The 16,740-nt window shown below is 39.4% G+C and overlaps 1 protein-coding gene across 1 annotated transcript in view; it reads right to left on the bottom strand.

Moving 5' to 3' along the window:
• The window catches only part of strn (striatin, calmodulin binding protein), a 66,187-nt gene that overhangs the window by 17,417 nt on the left and 32,030 nt on the right, over positions 1-16,740 (bottom strand). The window contains exons 3-12 of the mRNA XM_058401529.1: positions 13,730-13,803; positions 13,433-13,514; positions 7,894-8,070; positions 7,505-7,640; positions 7,188-7,368; positions 4,533-4,640; positions 3,183-3,326; positions 2,588-2,724; positions 973-1,148; positions 825-872 (exon numbers count right to left, since the gene is read on the bottom strand). Of these exons, the coding sequence (XP_058257512.1) occupies positions 825-872; positions 973-1,148; positions 2,588-2,724; positions 3,183-3,326; positions 4,533-4,640; positions 7,188-7,368; positions 7,505-7,640; positions 7,894-8,070; positions 13,433-13,514; positions 13,730-13,803 (1,263 nt within the window). The remainder of the gene's footprint in view (positions 1-824; positions 873-972; positions 1,149-2,587; positions 2,725-3,182; positions 3,327-4,532; positions 4,641-7,187; positions 7,369-7,504; positions 7,641-7,893; positions 8,071-13,432; positions 13,515-13,729; positions 13,804-16,740) is intronic.

Raw genomic sequence — 16,740 nt, forward strand, 5'->3', positions numbered from 1 at the left:
AAACATGATGCAGTGCCTCCAGAGTGGGTTGGGGGACTTGCTCAAGGGCCCAGCGTTGGCGGTGCTGGGGCTTGAACCCCGGTCTTCCGGTCAATGACCCAGGGCCTTAACCACTCGAGTTACTACCACCCCTATGTACATATAGTGTACAATACAGTGTACATATTTTTCTTTTGTCCTAATAGCTGCATGCTCAGTGTTTTTTTGCAGCACTGGAAATTATACATACTACCAAAGCATTTGGATGTAATTTCCTTCACTAGATTATTGCTTTAAGTATATTATCTTGATCCAGGAAAACATGATCATTTATCAGAGGAAAGATTTTTGACTTTGTTCACAATTTTCTGATCAATGTTGTTAGGAATAATACATATATGTATTAAATTCTTGCTGTGGTGGCTACAAATGTTGAAAAATGATGCCTGCATTTTACATGAATTCCTGCCCATTTGTACTGATAAAGCTAAAATTGCTATTTAAGATAAATCTTGAAACATGTTAGAGTGCCAAGAACAAACACCCAAAGTTAAAATCAACAATATTAACAGCTGGACAAATGATTACTCATAACGTTTCTGTTCTTCTGCATAGAGCCAATCAGTCTCTGATTGAAACCAGGCTGATTAACACACTCTTTGCATGCTATGTTTTGAGCGAGGTGGTGCACGTAGCTGTGATTTTACTTATTCATTCATGCATGCATATTCATCTGCACAGTACTGCTGTAAACAACAAGATAGAGTGAGCATGATTGTGAGTTTGAAAAGATGCTTGACTCGACTGTGTGTCTGTGTTCAGGTCCGAGGTTCTCACACACTCACCTGTGAGCTCGGAATGTGTAAATGGGCTCCACATCAAGAGCTGCACACCTGAACAAAGAGGCAGGAGAGAGTCAGTGTAAGTTTCTCTTGTATCCATCATGGTATTTTAACTCAAAAGAACTTGTAAAGGTCAGCCGCATACTCATACTTTTTGGCAGGAGCTGTTTTCTGCAGGTTCCACATCTTCAGCGTGTGATCCTCTGAAGCTGTAACCAACACCGGCTCTTGAGGGTGGAATGCCAGACTGCGGATGGAGTCAAAATGGCTTCTCAGGGTGAACTTGGGGTTCCACGTCTTCCTCAGAGCGTCTTTGTTGTTGGTGATCTGAGAGGAAGAAAAAGGAAAAAAACATGAGATGTGTATACATTCACAATCCACTTTATTAGGAACACCGGTACACCTGCTCTTTTATGCAGTTATCTAAACAGCCAATCATGTGGAAGAAGCAAGATACAAATATTCATAGTCAAGAGATTCAGAATTGAGAAAAGTGTGAACTCTGTAATTAACATAGTGAACGGTTACCAAATAACCTGGTTTGAGTATTTCAGAAACAGTTAAACATATAAAAGGATGGAAGGAAGGAAGGAAGGAAGGAAGGAAGGAAGGAAGGAAAATAGAAAGACAGACAGACAGACAGAAATGAAGAAAGATAGAAAGATAGAAAGATAGAAAGACAGAAAGAAAGACAGAAAGAAAGAAAGAAAGAAAGAAAGAAAGAAAGAAAGAAAGAAAGAAAGAAAAAGAAAGAAAGAAAGAAAGAAAGAAAGAAAGAAAGAAAGAAAGAAAGAAAGAAAGAAAGAAAGAAAGAAAGAAAGAAAGAAAGAAAGAAAGAAAGAAAGAAAGAAAGAAAGAAAGAAAGAAAGAAAGAAAAAAGACAGAGAAATGAAGATAGACAGAAAGAAAGAAAGATAGACAGAAAGAAAGAAAGAAAGAAAGAAAGACAGACAGAGAGAAATGCAGACAGACAGACTGAAAGAGAGAGAAATGCAGAAAGATAGAAAGACAGAAAGAAAGAAAGAAAGAAAGAAAGAAAGAAAGAAAGACAGAGAAATGAAGATAGACAGAAAGAAAGAAAGATAGACAGAAAGAAAGAAAGAAAGAAAGAAAGACAGACAGAGAGAAATGCAGACAGACAGACTGAAAGAGAGAGAAATGCAGAAAGATAGAAAGACAGAAAGAAAGAAAGAAAAAAGACAGAGAGAAATGAAGATAGACAGAAAGAAAGAAAGAAAGAAAGAAAGAAAGAAAGAAAGAAAGAAAGAAAGAGAGAAAGAAAGAGAGAAAGAAAGAAAGAAAGAAAGAAAGAAAGAAAGAAAGAAAGAAAGAAAGAAAGAAAGAAAGAAATGCAGACAGACAGACAGAAAGACAGAGAGAAATGCAGACAGACAGAAAGAAAGATGTAAAAGTAAAAAATTATTTAATTAATTGAAATAATGAAAAGATATTGAATTCACAACACACAACTTATCAACTGGATGACTGTGTGTGTGTGTGTGTGTGTATAGAGTGAGTAAACAACTGCAGAACTGTTCTGATTAAAAGCCCTGAGTGTTTAATGGCATTTCTAAACGAAGCAGTGCAGCGTTCCACAGGCTGCTCTGAACACTAGAACACTGACAGATGTGGCTTGTTATGTTGTAAAGTACAATCATTTTTAAATCGTTTCATGACACTTCAGTAATTATAGACTCCTCAGTAATTATTCAAAAGCTGTATTGATGGGCAGTAATATTTCTTCATTAAAATAAGGTGGTACTTACATCGTAGCCCAGACTCTCTGCTTCATTAGCTACAGTGAGTCCAGCCAGCTCTCCCAGTCCCAGCTCATTCTCCAGAGCCTCATCTGCTCCCATTATAAACGATTTACCAGTGGATGGAGGGAATGTTAGGGCTTCCACTGAAATACACACAGACAGACAGATAGAGACAGACACACAGACAGACAGACAGAAGCAAACACAAACACACACACACGCACACAGACAAAAACACAGTCACACAGTCAGACACACACACACACACACACAGGCTTGTAAGTTCATGCTTGAGTAGAGAGCTGATCATCAGTATGCAAATGAGCATATGTACAGACAGGTGATAAATTAAAGGAACGCCAGTGCCACTGCTATTCTGTGGAGGCATTTATTTACTTATTTATTTTGCTGATATGCTTAAAGAAAAGATGCAGAAAAAAAATTAGAGAAAAAGAAAAAAGGCAAGACAAAAAAAAAAGAAGCAAATGAATGAAAGTAAAAAAAAAAAGAGGAAAAATCTAAATGAATGCTGATGGATTTTAATATCTACCTCTGTTGTGTGTGTGTGTGTGTGTGTGTGTGTGTAGGTGGGTGATCACACCTTCATCAGCACGGCTGAGATCATGCTCATTGAGTCGGGGTAAGCTGGGTCTGGCAGGGGGAGCCACAGGCGGCTGCATGGAGGGAAGATCCTCTGCGTCTCTAAGATTAGCCAGCATGTCCTGCAGCTTAGACTTGTTTGGCCCTGCAGACACAAAGAGGAGTGATGGGGGGGAGGAGAGGGGGGAGAGAGAGAAATTAATATTAGGAAGATATAAAACAGGAAAATACAATAGGAAGATAGATAGATATACTTTATTGATCCCATGAAGGAAATGGTTAAAAGATAAAGAGAAGAGACAGAAAAATGGAGAGAAATATCACAAGGAAGTCAAGTGATGTGTTAAGGAACATGGTACAGAGGTAAATTTATTATGTTTTTATTATGACCTCCATCTAATGCACAAAATAAAATAAGACAAGTGCAGATGTGCAAAAGCTGTACAGTAATGGGGGAGGGGGGCAGCAATCACAGAAATGCACAAAGTTAAAGAATAAAAAAGAAATACAGAATGAAACTAAGAAAAAAAATGTACAGCAGAAGCTCCTGAGAGAGAGAGAGAGAGAAAGAAAGAGAGAGAAAGAAAGAAAGAAAGAGAGAAAGAGAGAGAGAAAGAGAGAAGGAAAGAGAGAGAAAGAGAGAAAGAAAGAGAGAGAAAGAAAGAAAGAAAGAAAGAGAAAGAAAGAAAGAAAGAAAGAAAGAAAGAAAGAAAGAAAGAAAGAAAGAAAGAAAGAAAGAAAGAAAGAAAGAAAGAAAGAAAGAAAGAAAGAAAGAAAGAAAGAAAGAAAGAAAGAAAGAAAGAAAGAAAGAAAGAAAGGAGGAAGGTAGGGTCGAAAAGAAGGAAAGGAAAGGAAAGGAAAGGAAAGGAAAGAAGGAAAAGAAAAAAGGACAGAAAGAGAGAGAGAGAGAAAAAGATGTAAAAGGGGCATGTACAATAGAATAGAATTTAAGAGGGAATTTAAGAGGACAGAAAGTAATGAGGAAATATAAAAAGCAACAAAAAGAAAATAAAATACAAAGAAAGGAAGAAGGAAAGGAAAATGAAAAAGACACAATCAAAACACAATGAAAAATATATAACAGCATGACGGGATGTACTGATAAATAACAGAAATGAAATCTAAAAGGAAATCCCCTTAAAATGCAAAAAAAATATATCTCTAATAGACAGGCATATGTGCGCTCTCTCTCTCTCTCATATACACACACACACACACACAATTGAAGGTGTCACAAACACAAAGAGGGAGGAAGTGAAGATGATCTGAAAGGAGCTGTCCAAACTAAAGAAATGTTTCCAGGAGCAGCGTTTGATCAGACAGGAAGCAGCGGAGGTCTGGCCACACTTACTCTTCACCCCCTTTTTGCCCTTGCGTTCCTTCCTGTACTGTTCCTTGAGTTTGGAGATCAGACTCTGGTCCACATCCCAGGCCTCGGTCATGGCGTTTGGCTCCTTCTCTACATAGAGGATGGAGACAGCATTCAGTCTCAGAGCACAAACACCAGAGCTGGAGGCGACCGGCAGCGTGTACACCTCAAACCAGCTTCACATTTTATTCAGTAATGTCCTGGATGTGGAATCACTGAGACAGGAAATACACTCAGAAGAAATAATGGATGACAGGACTGTATATTTGGGGACATAAGCTGTATTATGCAATAACCTGGTCTAAATTTCTCCCTCATATCCTCTATTAAAAACATTTTTAATTGTTTTTCCAGGTCTTACGCCTCATCAGAACTGACTTACTGGTTGCCATGTCAACAAGTCAACCTTCCCAGAAGTCTTAGTGTGAGATGGTCAGTAATTTTATTAGCCTGATAGATACAACAGCCAATGACAACACTAAGCATCCAAAAAAAATGGATAAGACTGGTATAAATATCTACGATTTACACACAGAAGGACACAAGATTTTAACTGGATACAAGCAATTATCTGAAGGTTAAAGCAGAGAGTAGCTGAATTCTCAGTTTCATGTATCACAAGGTGTTGACATTTGCAATTCAAATGTATAATAAGGTGCATATTATCATATATTATGTTTCTATAGTAACAGGCGCTTGGATGGTGAGAACATGGCGTGTATTTTAATGCTCTTTTCACAAGTGAGGTGACATTCATTTCCAGTGAGAGATGGTGACTTCCTGCTGTTGGTGACTAGATGTGGTCATGTCCAGAGACGAGGCAGATGAGAAAAGCTTAACCTTATATAAATATAGTGACACAAAGTGACACACTGCTTCAACATTCTCTCACTGGAAAGTTTCATTTTAGTGAGAAGAAAACTGATCTGAAATACTAGTTGCTCCACCTACTGCTAACCGTTATCACTGGCAATAACGGCAACCGGTAACAGAAACGTTTACTGCCGTTATCATAATACAGTGACTGGCAGTGATAAAATACACTGCATGTGTAAATGTAGCTTAAGCCTATTTATAAACAGATATAAAAAGAAAAATGTATTGATGCTCCTGTAACACTCACAGAAGGAATCTCAGGTGTCGAAATAACAGAGATAAAGCTGCAATGTAGCTATTAATATTACAAAATATTATGTATTATGATGTTCTTTAATGATGAAAATGGCATCTTGGCATAACGGCTGTCGTATCAGAGGAATACAACCATTTGGGATGCACTTTTTTAAAAAAAAAAAATCCACTTTAGGGTGTTAGCAGTGACTCTGATTAGAGTTTCACACCACAGCCTTGTTTATGTTCCTATAACAGAAAGTACTAACAAAGTACAACACCAAACCATCACATGACACTTAATCCCATTCAGGTTAATATAAAAGCTATAATAATAATAATAATAATAATAATAATAATAATAATAATTATTATTATTATTATTATTATTATTATTATTAATCTGAGATCTGTCCAGGCTCAGCTCGCTCTTTATTTAAGGTACTTCAGCTTCTGTCACTAATCCAACACAGCAGTGACAGACTGTGAGGAAAATCACTTCAGGGCTTCTTATAGACTGAAGGGATAGAGCAAGAGACTTTACTGTATCTGAGCCATGTCACTGCCCAAATACACAGCTTATGGAGAATGCTCTTCTCTTATAAGACACACACAAACACTCGCACAAGAAAGAACAACACCCAAGAAGACTGCATTCTCTAAATACAATATCCACAATAACATTAAGTTCACATTGAGAAACACATGCATTGCAGCTAAATGCAAACTCAGTGCACTGATTGAAAACAATAACAGTCTTTCAAAAAATATCTGAACCTCAAACCACAGTTTTACTGATCGAAATCGGTCATCATTAGCAGAAATGCTCGGTGTCATCATTGTGTTATAAGACTCACAGCTTTTATTTATGCTCGCTGGATATATAGCATCTAACTTCAAATCCTGAGGTTAACAAAGCTAGTTATACCGGTGTTCAAAGGTGTCTTAAGCTAAAAAACATTGTGGCTGACTTGTCTTGCTGAGAGTCCAAATGTTATAGTTTAATATCTTAAAATGATCGAATTGTCAGTTCCTTTTTTATTTTTTAACAAGGCACCATGTAAACTTTACAGCTGCTATGGCGTAACTGACACAAACATGCTCTGCAGATGTTCCACAACATTAAATGTTATTATAGACAACTAAAAAGTATATGTGCCAATCATTTAATTGATAAAAAAAGTTGTAATCACATTGGTGTAGAATGAGAAGAATAAAACACGCCAGTGTTGATCAAAATATTAAAATATATTTATATAATACAGGTGTTTTAATATCACTAAGCTTCTACACTGCATGCATAAAATCAGCCTAATGACTACATAGTTTGCTAGAGGTAGTTATCTTTATTTTGATTGGCTGTCTGACCAAACCAATCACGGCCATTTCTTCTCTGAGAAAAGATTTGAGTCATCTCAAGCTAGCCTTACAGCACACGTTACTCTCAAAATGAATGGATATAGACTGATAACATACACAATTACCCATAATGCTTCACACCTCAAACTACATGTGTCAAAGTCTTACCCCAATCAGCCACATCTCCGATGGCAGGAGATTCTGGAGAGCCCTCCATGTCCTCACTGCTGGCCAGGAAGTCAAACCCCTTCAGAGCCTCCTCAGTATCCGGGTCATCACTCAGATCAGCCGAGGAGGAGGAGGAGGAGGAGGAGGAGGAAGGAGATGGGGACACTTTCTTCCTCATCATCTGCCAGAGAGAGAGAGAGAGAGAGAGAGACAGAGAGAGAGGGAAAGTGGGGGGAGAAAGAGAGAGATGGGTTGTTGGGTTATGTAATGAGCTGGTAGCTATGTCTCTCTCTGCAGTGTCCTCGGTGTAAACGCACTGTTGCCAAGTCAATGATGGTCTTTTCCCTCCCATCACTGTCCTCCTCATCCTCCTCATCACTGAACTCTGCAGCTGCGCTCTCAATGAACTTGAAGGCCTCCAGAACCGTGGCAGAGTCAGACATTTCCGGTTTCCTGAGAAGACAAATTCAAACATCAGAGATGATTTCACCTTATTAAGCCTTCATCTCTAAATCAAGCTAATGCTGCATGGCGTTATATCAGATTTACGGAAGAACATTAAAGGTAAATGGAAATTTGTGACAATTTTAATTTTCATGAATCTATCATAATAAATTTCTTTTCCACTGTACAGTCCACAACATTCTGCCATTCTAGGTCCGGCAGGATTTCTGTATGAATCACTTCCTGCCTTTCACTTACTCACCCCATCATGTTGGTGGTGCTTTCCTTCAGAGATGAAGGCTCCGTGCCGTTCACCATGGGCTCTGTCCTCCGGTCTCCAGCTCGCTCCACACTGTCTCCCGTCAGCCCCAGCAACGCCTTCACCCTCTGAGACTTCACATCCAGGATAGTGTCCGTGTAGCCCACCTCCTGGAGGTACCTAACCGCAGAGATGTGAGTGTTTCGATGCATGATCAGTTCTAGTTGGTTTTTGGTTCAAGTGACATTCAGACTAAACCACTGGATTTTCTAGGCTGTGCAGAGAAACCTATAAATCATGTAAGAGAGACACAAATAAAATCTATAGATATATTTCACTTTATGAGGCACATTAAAAGAATAGTCTTTAGTGCATTTCAACAGTGTATATACACACCGCTGTTGCTGTGTGGTTTTACCTGTACCCACCCTGATAAACAAAACAAAACAAAACAAAACAAAACTTAAAACTTGTTTTTGAGGGCACCTATTCAACTTCTTAAAAAATCAATCAATAAATAAATCAATAAATAAATAAATAAAAAAAATCAATAAATAAAAACAACACTGATGATCATAATAAATAAAAAAAATAAATAAAAAAATAAATAAATAATAGTTTACTATACATGACAACAGACTTTGAAGGTCTAACAATGGCAGAATTAAAGAACATCTTGCCAAAGACTTTCCAAAACTTTTTTAAATAATTTTTTTTTAAAAATACAAATTTCCAACACTCAAACAATACAAGAAAAAAAGTTGTTCCAGGTACATACACTTAAACTTCCAAATTTACTTTTGCTGACTAACATATCATGCATTAGAGTTTGTTAGAAATAGTCTATTTAATAACGATTTCTACAAAATATTTCACATTGTGCCCATACCGACTGCCCCAACAACTGCCCCATAGACTTCCATAATAAGTGAGCTAAATAAATATTTTTTCCCTCACTACTTCTTGTTCATGGTAATCACACAAAGCTACAGATGCAGTAAAACAACCCTGACATTCCCCTTTAACGTATATTTATAAAGCTAAAGAATCTGGTCATCTGTGATCTTGTGATAATTTTAGATTTGATTCAACATTATTGTCATTGCACATGGCAACGAAACTCAGTGTTATAAATAAGATATGAAAGATATGAATAAGATATGAAATAAATATTTGTGTGATGAATAAGATATGAAACTCAACAAGCCATGTTGTTACAGGAAATTAATAGTGGCATCTCCAAGTTTTTTTATTCCTCTTTTAACACAACAAATTTGTACATATTAAAGAAAAATCCCATATATATTATCCATTTAGAGTCACATTTAATATTGTGGAATATCTGTAAAACAAGTCGGTATCTGTTATGAAGTCTGTTATATAATCAGTCATTTCCTGCCCAGTATCTCAATGTTTCCTTTCTTGAAGTTAATAAGACGAAACTACAGCTAGTCAGCTTGTTACCAAGGAACTGGAAAACCCTCAGTCCTGAAGACTTTCCAGAGCTGGAGAACTTTAAGGAACAACTTTACCTTACCTTTACCTGACAGTTGCACAAAACTGACACTGGAGACTCCTGACAGAAAACATCACTATAAGAACATCAACATGTTTACCTTTAAGTGTCCTCTACAAGACCCTGTGTAAGTTGTGACTGTAGAAACAAAAACGTGGGCATTAACATAAACTGGTGGTTTGCCTCATAGCTGGAACTATCGTCAAGGCTGATAATCAATACTTTCTGATCAATCGAGAATCAAAAATTGATCAGAGGTGTTGAACAATAATTATTGAAAACCCCATCACCACCACCACCTTTACCTCCACTACCATCACCACCACAATCATCAAAAAGCTTTTATGTATAAGTCACAAAACACTGGGACTAATGTATTATTATAGAATCGATAACCTTTTGTGAAGATAATCATGAGAGAGAGAGAGAGAGAGAGAGAGAGAGAGAGGGAGAGAGTGAGAGAGAACAATAAACTGCTTAAAAAGTTAAAGGCACCATCTCACTTGTGGGAAGTGAAAAAAGGCGAGATCTTACAACATTACAACAAAGTCCCTGTGCAATAATCTACATCTACATCTCCAACATCCACACACAGCACTACATAAATCAGAATGAGATTCAATCCATTCATTATATTTCCATCAATGAAATCTTACATCATACCTTGGGATGGCTTTAACAACACCAAAAACATCCAACTACACAAACCTCTTAAACTTCCTGCTTGGTGTGCATCTCTGAGGAATTTGATCAGAATCTTTAAGAGCCGGTTTTAAGAGAGAAAAAGTAGAGGGGGGAAAAAAGTGAAAGAGAAAAAGGAGGAGAAAGGGAAGCGTTCCGTCTCTCGCTGTACCAGTCTCTCCGGGCACAGGAAGGCTGAATGCCCCAACACAATCCACCATTCATCCTCCTTTACTGTCTCTCAAACTGTGTTTTCTCTCACAGACACACACACACACGCTCTGTACAGCAGTAATGGAACTGCCCTTCATGACCCTGTCTAACAGTGACACAGTCCACTATCTTCTCTCAGCAATTCAGCTGTCAGCTATGTGAGATTATTTATTTATCGCTGATTTGCGACTCTTATATTCCCGTGTCGTTTCTGACGGAGCTTTCTAAGTACAAATTACACAAGTTGTGTAATGATGTTATGACTTGTATTGCTATGTATTATTTAACTCATGTGTGAGTGTTTATTTCTCCCCATGTGAAGTTAATGGTGCCAAGCGGATCCCTTGAGTGCAGAGAAAAATGAAAAATGACTTGAGAATCAGAATAAACAGCAGGTACAAGCAGAAAAATGAAAGCGTTTGGTTTCACTTGCTAGGTCCTGATAACGCTGAGTGCTCTAAAGTTGGCCATTTCCTTTGGTCAGCCACTGAGGTGGTTGGCAGCTTTTCTTGTTTGGGAAATATTTTCCATGATGATGCTAGAGCAGGCTTGACTGGTGGTGAAATCATCAAAGTTGCCGTACTAGCACTGGTATGAGCTCATCATCATCTGTGTGTGTGTGTGTGTGTGTGTGTTGGGGGAGATGGCATGTTGTTGTGCTCTGCTGCACCAATCTTGTCGCTGTGTATCTTGTGTCTCACAGACACACACAATGAATCCAGAGATAAGGGAATATAGCAGGCTGCTGTTAGCTCTCTGCGCAGGCTCACTCAGGGAAACACATCGAGCTGTTCCTGTGAAGCACTTGTTCATGTTAGATTAACCTCCGATACTAGCAGCTTCTCTGCACTATTGACCCAGAACAGGAAATCAACGTGTGTGTGCTCTAATAAAACCAGCAGGCTGTATCGCCTGGATTAATGTTCACTGTGTTCATCTCGCTCGGCAGTGGTGCGTGACGGACAGTGGTGAAGGGCATTCCCATGCTGCCTCTGTGTAACGTCCCTGTAAAACAGACAGATTAAACTGACCAAACCTCTTCTTCACACCATCGCTCTTTCTGTCCAGCGCACACAATAAAAGCTCTGATGAAACAGTCTCTGCTTCATGTCTTGGAAGAGATATTAATGTTGATTTATGCACTGAAATGATGATGCAGTTTTTATTTGCTGTGCTGTCTTTACTTTCCTTGAGAGTGTGTGTGTGTGTGTGTGTGTGTGTGTTTTTTTCTTCTAACTTGAAGGATATTAATCATTTAGCCAGCAGGCATCCAGATGCACTATTAGGACTGAGACAGCCAGCTGGGACCCAGTGTCAGTGTGGGGGACAAATTTATTTTCTTTTCTGCACCCACTGTGCAATGTATCAATACTTTTAAGGCATATTTGAAACCTCTCTCTCTCTTTCTGAGAGACATGGCTTCTGTACCTGTCAATTCCGGGTAACAGAAGTGTAGCTTAATGTAGTGTACCAGATTCGGTGAAAGTAAGGCCTCAGAGTCAGTCCAAGTGAAAGAGGGCCCAAGGGAAGAGGCATGGTTTCTGTGTCTGTCTGTCCCAGTAAAGAAGGTGTGAACTCTGTGTGTCAGTCCTAATGGAGGACGTGTGTCCTTTGTGTCTGTCAGTCCCAGGAGAAGAGGCATGGTTTTTGTAAAGAAGGTGTGGCCTCTGTGCCTGCCAGTCTCAGTAAAGGAGGTGTGGTTTCTGTGCCTGCTAGTACTAGTTAAGATGTAGCCTCTAATAGTACCAGTAAAAAAGATGTGGCCTCTGTGCCTGCCAGTACCAAGAAAGGAGGTGGGGCCTTTGTGCCTGCCAGCACCAGCAAAGGAGGTGTGGCCTCTGTGCCTGCCAGTACCAGTAAAGGAGGTGTGGCCTCTGTGCCTGCCAGTACCAGCAAAGATGATGTGGCCTCTGTGCCTTTCAGTACCAGTAAAGGAGGTGTGGCCTCTGTTCCTGCCAGTACCAGTAAAGGAAGTGTGGCCTCTGTGGCTGCCATTCCCAGTAAAGAAAGTGTGGCCTCTGTGCCTGCCATTCCCAGTAAAGGAAGTGTGGCCTCTGTGCCTGCCATTCCCAGTAAAGGAAGTGTGGCCTCTGTGCCTGCCATTCCCAGTAAAGGAAGTGTGGCCTCTGTGCCTGCCATTCCCAGTAAAGGAAGTGTGGCCTCTGTGCCTGCCATTCCCAGTAAAGGTGTTGGGCCTCTGTGCCTACCAATCCCAGTAAAAGAGGTATGGCCTCTGGGCTTACTGGTACCAGCAAAGGAGGTGTGGCCAGTGTGTTGATCAATCTCAGCACTGGAGGTGGGGTCTTTGGGCTTGTTATTCCTAGTAAAGGATGTGTGTTTTTTGTGCCTTGTCAGTCTAAATGAGGGATGTTTGACCTCTGTGCCTGCAAGTCCCATTAAAAGATGAACGGCCTCTGAGACAGTCAATCTGTCTTTCTATGTCTATTAGAGAAATGGCGCCTGTGCCGGTCAGTACCAGTGAAAGAGATTTGACCCCTGGGTCTGTTAGTCTCAGTATAGGAGATGTAGCCTCTTTGTCTGTCAGTCCTTATAGACAAAAGCTCAGCCTCCATGCATATCTGCCCCAGTAATATAGAGGTGGCCTCTGTGCATGTCAGTCCCAGGAAAGAATGTGTGGACTTTGTTCCCATCCGTTTATGGATAAGGAGGCGTGGCTTAACATATCCTATTATCAAGACAGACCACACACCATTAGCACATATGCTTTTTGCATGTTGATGAAGTGTGGTCATTTTGTCTAGTATTTATCAGATGTTCTAGCAGCCTTTCCACTAAAGGTTATTTTTGTAGCATTTGTTTGATGTGAAAGAGAATTTACACTCTATAAGCATGACAGTGCTGAAGAATGGGAACAATCGACACTCGTCATTATATAACGAGCGAATTGCTTTAACTGCCTACCCAGATCAAGGTCGTTTGCTGAAGCCCTGCCTACACCCGAGCGCGTTTCAGAGTGTGTGTAGGCGTATGTGCGATGCTCTACATGCTTCTACGTGGGAGTGGACTTACACTATGTGCCTGGGTCTGTATGTAAGCGAGTGTAGACTACTGTCTCAGTGACAGCCTTCCTTGTTTTTGTGTGTGGGTTTTATCTATGTATGCGTCACTCACTGCCTCAGAAGCTGCCTTCCTTGTTTCCAGCTCAGCTGGCTGTTAGGTGGTTCTGGAAGAGCCTCATTCTCATTGCCATCATCTGAGAGGGGAAAAAACAATTAAAAAGTTCAAAAGTAAAACTCCAACACCAGCTCATTCTCATCAATGTGTTGGATTTAGCTTCGAACAGGCAAATCTCTTCTATCAGCAATTCCAGGTATGAAATTGAAAAAAAAATGTCTGTCTCAGATGTTGTCCCTGGGGGACAAAAATGTCCATGTGGTATGTGGTAGCAGTGCAATTGTTCAAGTTTACCTGAATCATAGCTCGGTGCTTTCATGTCTCCCTGCAGGAGTTCAGTCCCATACTTCAGCTTGTGGTATTTTGCCCTGAGGAAAGAACAACAAAAAAAAGGTTTTTGAGCTTCTGTTGCCACAGTTACCTTTGTGTTACCTTGAATCCTGAGCTGATTGAATCTATAAATTGCAGACATAATGTGACACGCATAGCACCTCGGTCTAACTCGGCTGGAAAGCAAGCTGTGCTCGTTAGATAAGTCATTTTACAAAGCGATACATGAATAATGTCTGAAAATAATGACACCTAAGCATATATGCTTCATTAAATTGAAACTGTGGCTTTCGGCTGGTGGTTAATGGGATGACTAACTCTCAGAGCCATGAGGAGCAACAGAACACCAGACAGAACTGAAACACTAGACAGAACTAGACTGAACTGAAAAACCTGCCCACAAACCATCAGGACTGAACACATTCCTGCTATGGATTTACACACATTTACAAATCAAATATCAACTTGTCTCTGGATCACAGGCTCATCTGGCGAACTCTTTTATCTAAAGGAACTCAGCTGAGCAGTCTTACTCAAGGGTCCAAATCACATCCTTCCAATCATCTGACCAGAACCTTAAATGCCACAGCATCACCGTTTCTGGCAGCTGACTCAGAAGATGAGGTAATAGACTATAGATCACAGCATCTGCTAGCTTATTAGAGGATAAAATACATCACTCTGCAGATTTACTCAGCAGCTTAACACGACTTTGGAGGAAAAGGAACCTCGAACAGACTTGTACGTACAGAGAAACAGAAAATTCAAGAATTTTGTAAAGTGTTTGTAAAGTGATATAAGGACTAAAAAGTGACGGGGACAGTTTTAAACACCAAATTATAAAAATAGGACAAAAAGCAACGAAGGTGGTGTAATGATTTTTTTTTTTTTAACAAGAATACATTTACTTCAGTGAAATGTTAGATCTATGCAGTACTTACTCTTCGAGTTTGAGTCTCTGCTTTCCAGAACTACTTCAGCAAGTTTTTATTTACTTTATTTACAAGTAGTTACACTCTACAGCGTGTAAAATGAAATTTTACGTCTCACCTTTCTACCAAATCTATAATCGTCTCATTTCCATTATGACCAACTGGTAAGTAATAATCGCAGCATACTTATCATAGATGTCGTGAAAAAAAGACAACTGATGATGAAGTCATTTGTTAAAGAATTAAGATCGTATCATGCAGAACAATATTAAAAAAAAAAAAAAAAAAAAAGTTTGTGTTTCTGCACCTTGTTAGCCCATCGATCCCAAATTCAGCCCTGTACTGAATTTGTAAACGGCACAGACAATGAACTGCCACAGATAGATAGAGGAAGTTGCACTGTGGAGTATTTGAAATATTAATCCACTATTTGTTTATTGATATCAGTATTTCGGTTATATTTGGGTTTCTTGTACAAGCCATGCTCTTCGTAAGATGTTTGGCTTGAGGTCGAGTATAAATCGTGATGAGTAACACGGCTGAAATTTGAAGTATGTCTCCTCCAGTCGTCACATGTTCATCATGGAAAGAGTAACCTCCTGAATCGCATACTTCTGCACTATTCTATGCCATTTGGTGATATAAATAGTGAGCAGTGGTCACACTGAAAATTCCACGAAGTTGAATTGACGACCCGTGGAATGCTGAACCCTTCATGCACTCACTTCATGCTCATAGCTTTGTTAACGTAGCAGAAGAGGGCGGGGCTACCAGGTGCTGATGCTGGACTCGAAAAAAAATGTTCAAGATGGCCGACAACACTTCACATAATGTGGCAGCATGCAGATGTGAACACCTGGGAGGTTGGAGTCTAGAGTCAGCACATTAGCAGATCCAGACAGGACTTCTTTTCCACAGCCTACAGCCCTGTTCCAAAGCAGTGGAGCATCTCAGGGAGTATATGCACAATGTATTATTATTATTATTATTATTATTATTATTATTATTATTATTATTAATGAAGCTCTCTATTTCTTGGGTCAGGTGTCTAGAGAGCAAGGAAACACTAAGGCCTGTCCACATGTATACATCTATCTATCTATCTATCTATCTATCTATCTATCTATCTATCTATCTATCTATCTATCTATCTATCTATCTATCTATCTATCTATCTATCTATCTATCTATCCATCCATCCATCCATCCATCCATCCATCCATTTAGCTATCTATCTATCCATCCATTATCCATCCATCCATCCATCCATCTATCCATCTATCTATCTATCTATCTATCTATCTATCTATCCATCCATCCATCCATCTTGGTCCGCCATCCTTTAGGTCACACCAGAATCCACCGTTCCTAAAATTTTGATAAGATCCAGACAAACACTTTGTATTAACTGTAACATTAATCAATAGTCCCACTTTATTGTCAGGCCACCAATATGAATACAGTGTGCTTGTTGTTGTTTTTTTCAAGTATAAAAATGAATCATATTTGTGTCTTCTCCACCATTTAATACACCTGCTCAAAAGTTATCCTTGAGCTGTCTGACTTAACAGTACAGATTCTCTAGGATGCTGCGCTTTTGTGAGAATTTTTATATTGCTTTTTCCTTTTTGTGTTGTGTCAAAAATGCTGTTTGTGTGGACAGAAGTAAAAACTACACATATCTTTATACATGTGGACGGGGCCTGAGACTGTGCAAAGTGGTGAGTTGCCAGATATGGAACTGAGAAACGCAGTGTATTAAATAGACTACAAGAGCATGGAGGAGCAGTGTGTTTCCGTTTTCGCAGCAGGCTCTGTTACATGAGCTCGGTCTCTGTGGTCAGTGTTTTTCCTGGTTTTAACTTTGAATCACAGGGAACATATATAATTTCAGCCTGACCTGGGAGGAAGAATGACTCATCCTCTCCTGAAAACAATGTGAGAAGAAAGATAAATACAGAGGCTGAGTGAGCGAGAGAACTGATCCACAGCAAATAAAAAGACCAAAAAAAAATTCACAAACCTCAAACAAAGCACATTAAT

This window comes from Hemibagrus wyckioides, linkage group LG10 (assembly GCF_019097595.1).
Source record: "Hemibagrus wyckioides isolate EC202008001 linkage group LG10, SWU_Hwy_1.0, whole genome shotgun sequence".
NCBI classification, from domain to species: Eukaryota; Metazoa; Chordata; class Actinopteri; order Siluriformes; family Bagridae; genus Hemibagrus; species Hemibagrus wyckioides.